Source organism: Pyrgilauda ruficollis, unplaced genomic scaffold (genome assembly GCF_017590135.1).
Source record: "Pyrgilauda ruficollis isolate IOZ18807 unplaced genomic scaffold, ASM1759013v1 scaffold77, whole genome shotgun sequence".
Classification (NCBI taxonomy): Eukaryota; Metazoa; Chordata; class Aves; order Passeriformes; family Passeridae; genus Pyrgilauda; species Pyrgilauda ruficollis.
In genome coordinates, this window is record NW_024529599.1 from 1,341,579 (window position 1) to 1,342,473 (window position 895).

Sequence of the window (895 nt, forward strand, 5' to 3'; positions counted from 1 at the left end):
GCCGGCCGAGGCCGGTTCCAGCCGGTGCCCGCGCGTCCCCCCGCGCGCCCCCGCGCGCGCCGCACGCTGACGTCAGGCGCGTGTTGGCGCGCGGGCGGGCGGGCGGCGGCGGGGAAGCTCCCGGCTCTACGTACGTGTAGTGCTGCGGCTTCTCGGGCTGCGCCTGCAGCGCGCTGGCGGCGCTCGCCGGCCCGGCCGCGGCAGGGCCGCCCGCCACCGGGCCCTTGGACATGCCTCCCGCCTTCCGCCGCCGCCGCCGCCGAGGAGACCTTTATTATTCACTCTGCGCGGTCCGCACGGAGGGCGCCGCGCGCAGGCGCCGCCGCCGCCATTGCCGCCCCGGTGGCGCGCGGGGCGGGGTGGGACTTGTAGTCCCGCCGCGCGCGCGCCGCCCGCCGGCCCGGGACGCGGCGGGGTGTGGCTTCCGGCCGGCGGGACTACAACTCCCAGAGGCGCCCCGCGGCGACGCGGCCTCCGCGCTTCCTGTCGCGCGGGGCGCGACGGGACGTGTAGTGCGCGGGGCGGTGAGGGCGGCGCGCCGGGGCGCCCCCCGGTGGTGGGGCGGGATCGGGGCCGGGGGAGCCCCGAGCGCACGGACGCCGCCGACCCCCGGGGGGACACGGAGACCGGGGGCACTGAGGGTGAGGAGCGAGCCACAGGATGACAGCGAGCCCCTGACGGGACACCGAGCCCGGGGGGACACCGGCCCCGGGCGCGGCCCAGCCCCTCCAGGCCGGCCGGGACGGGAGCGGGGGAGGCCGCTCCAGCGGCGCTGGTGAGGGGCCGGGAGTTATTTGTGTCAGGCGGCCTCACTTCCTTCCTCCCGCTCTTCCTCTGCCTCAGGGGCCGCGCGTGGACGCGGGAGCGAGGCCAGAGGGTTATTTTAGTGCTGGCA

At 79.0% G+C, this 895-nt stretch overlaps 1 protein-coding gene across 5 annotated transcripts in view; it reads right to left on the reverse strand.

Moving 5' to 3' along the window:
• The window catches only part of UNK (unk zinc finger), a 45,705-nt gene extending 45,331 nt beyond the window's left edge, over positions 1-374 (reverse strand). For 2 of the 5 annotated variants that reach the window (XM_041486672.1, XM_041486670.1), the window contains exon 1: positions 135-373. In XM_041486672.1, coding sequence (XP_041342606.1) covers positions 135-232 — 98 coding nt within the window. In that variant the 5' untranslated portion in view covers positions 233-373. Of the gene's footprint in view, positions 1-134 lie in introns of all 5 variants that reach the window. The other 3 variants (XM_041486674.1, XM_041486671.1, XM_041486673.1) reach the window with 2 other exon arrangements.
• Positions 375-895: the final 521 nt, after the last annotated feature.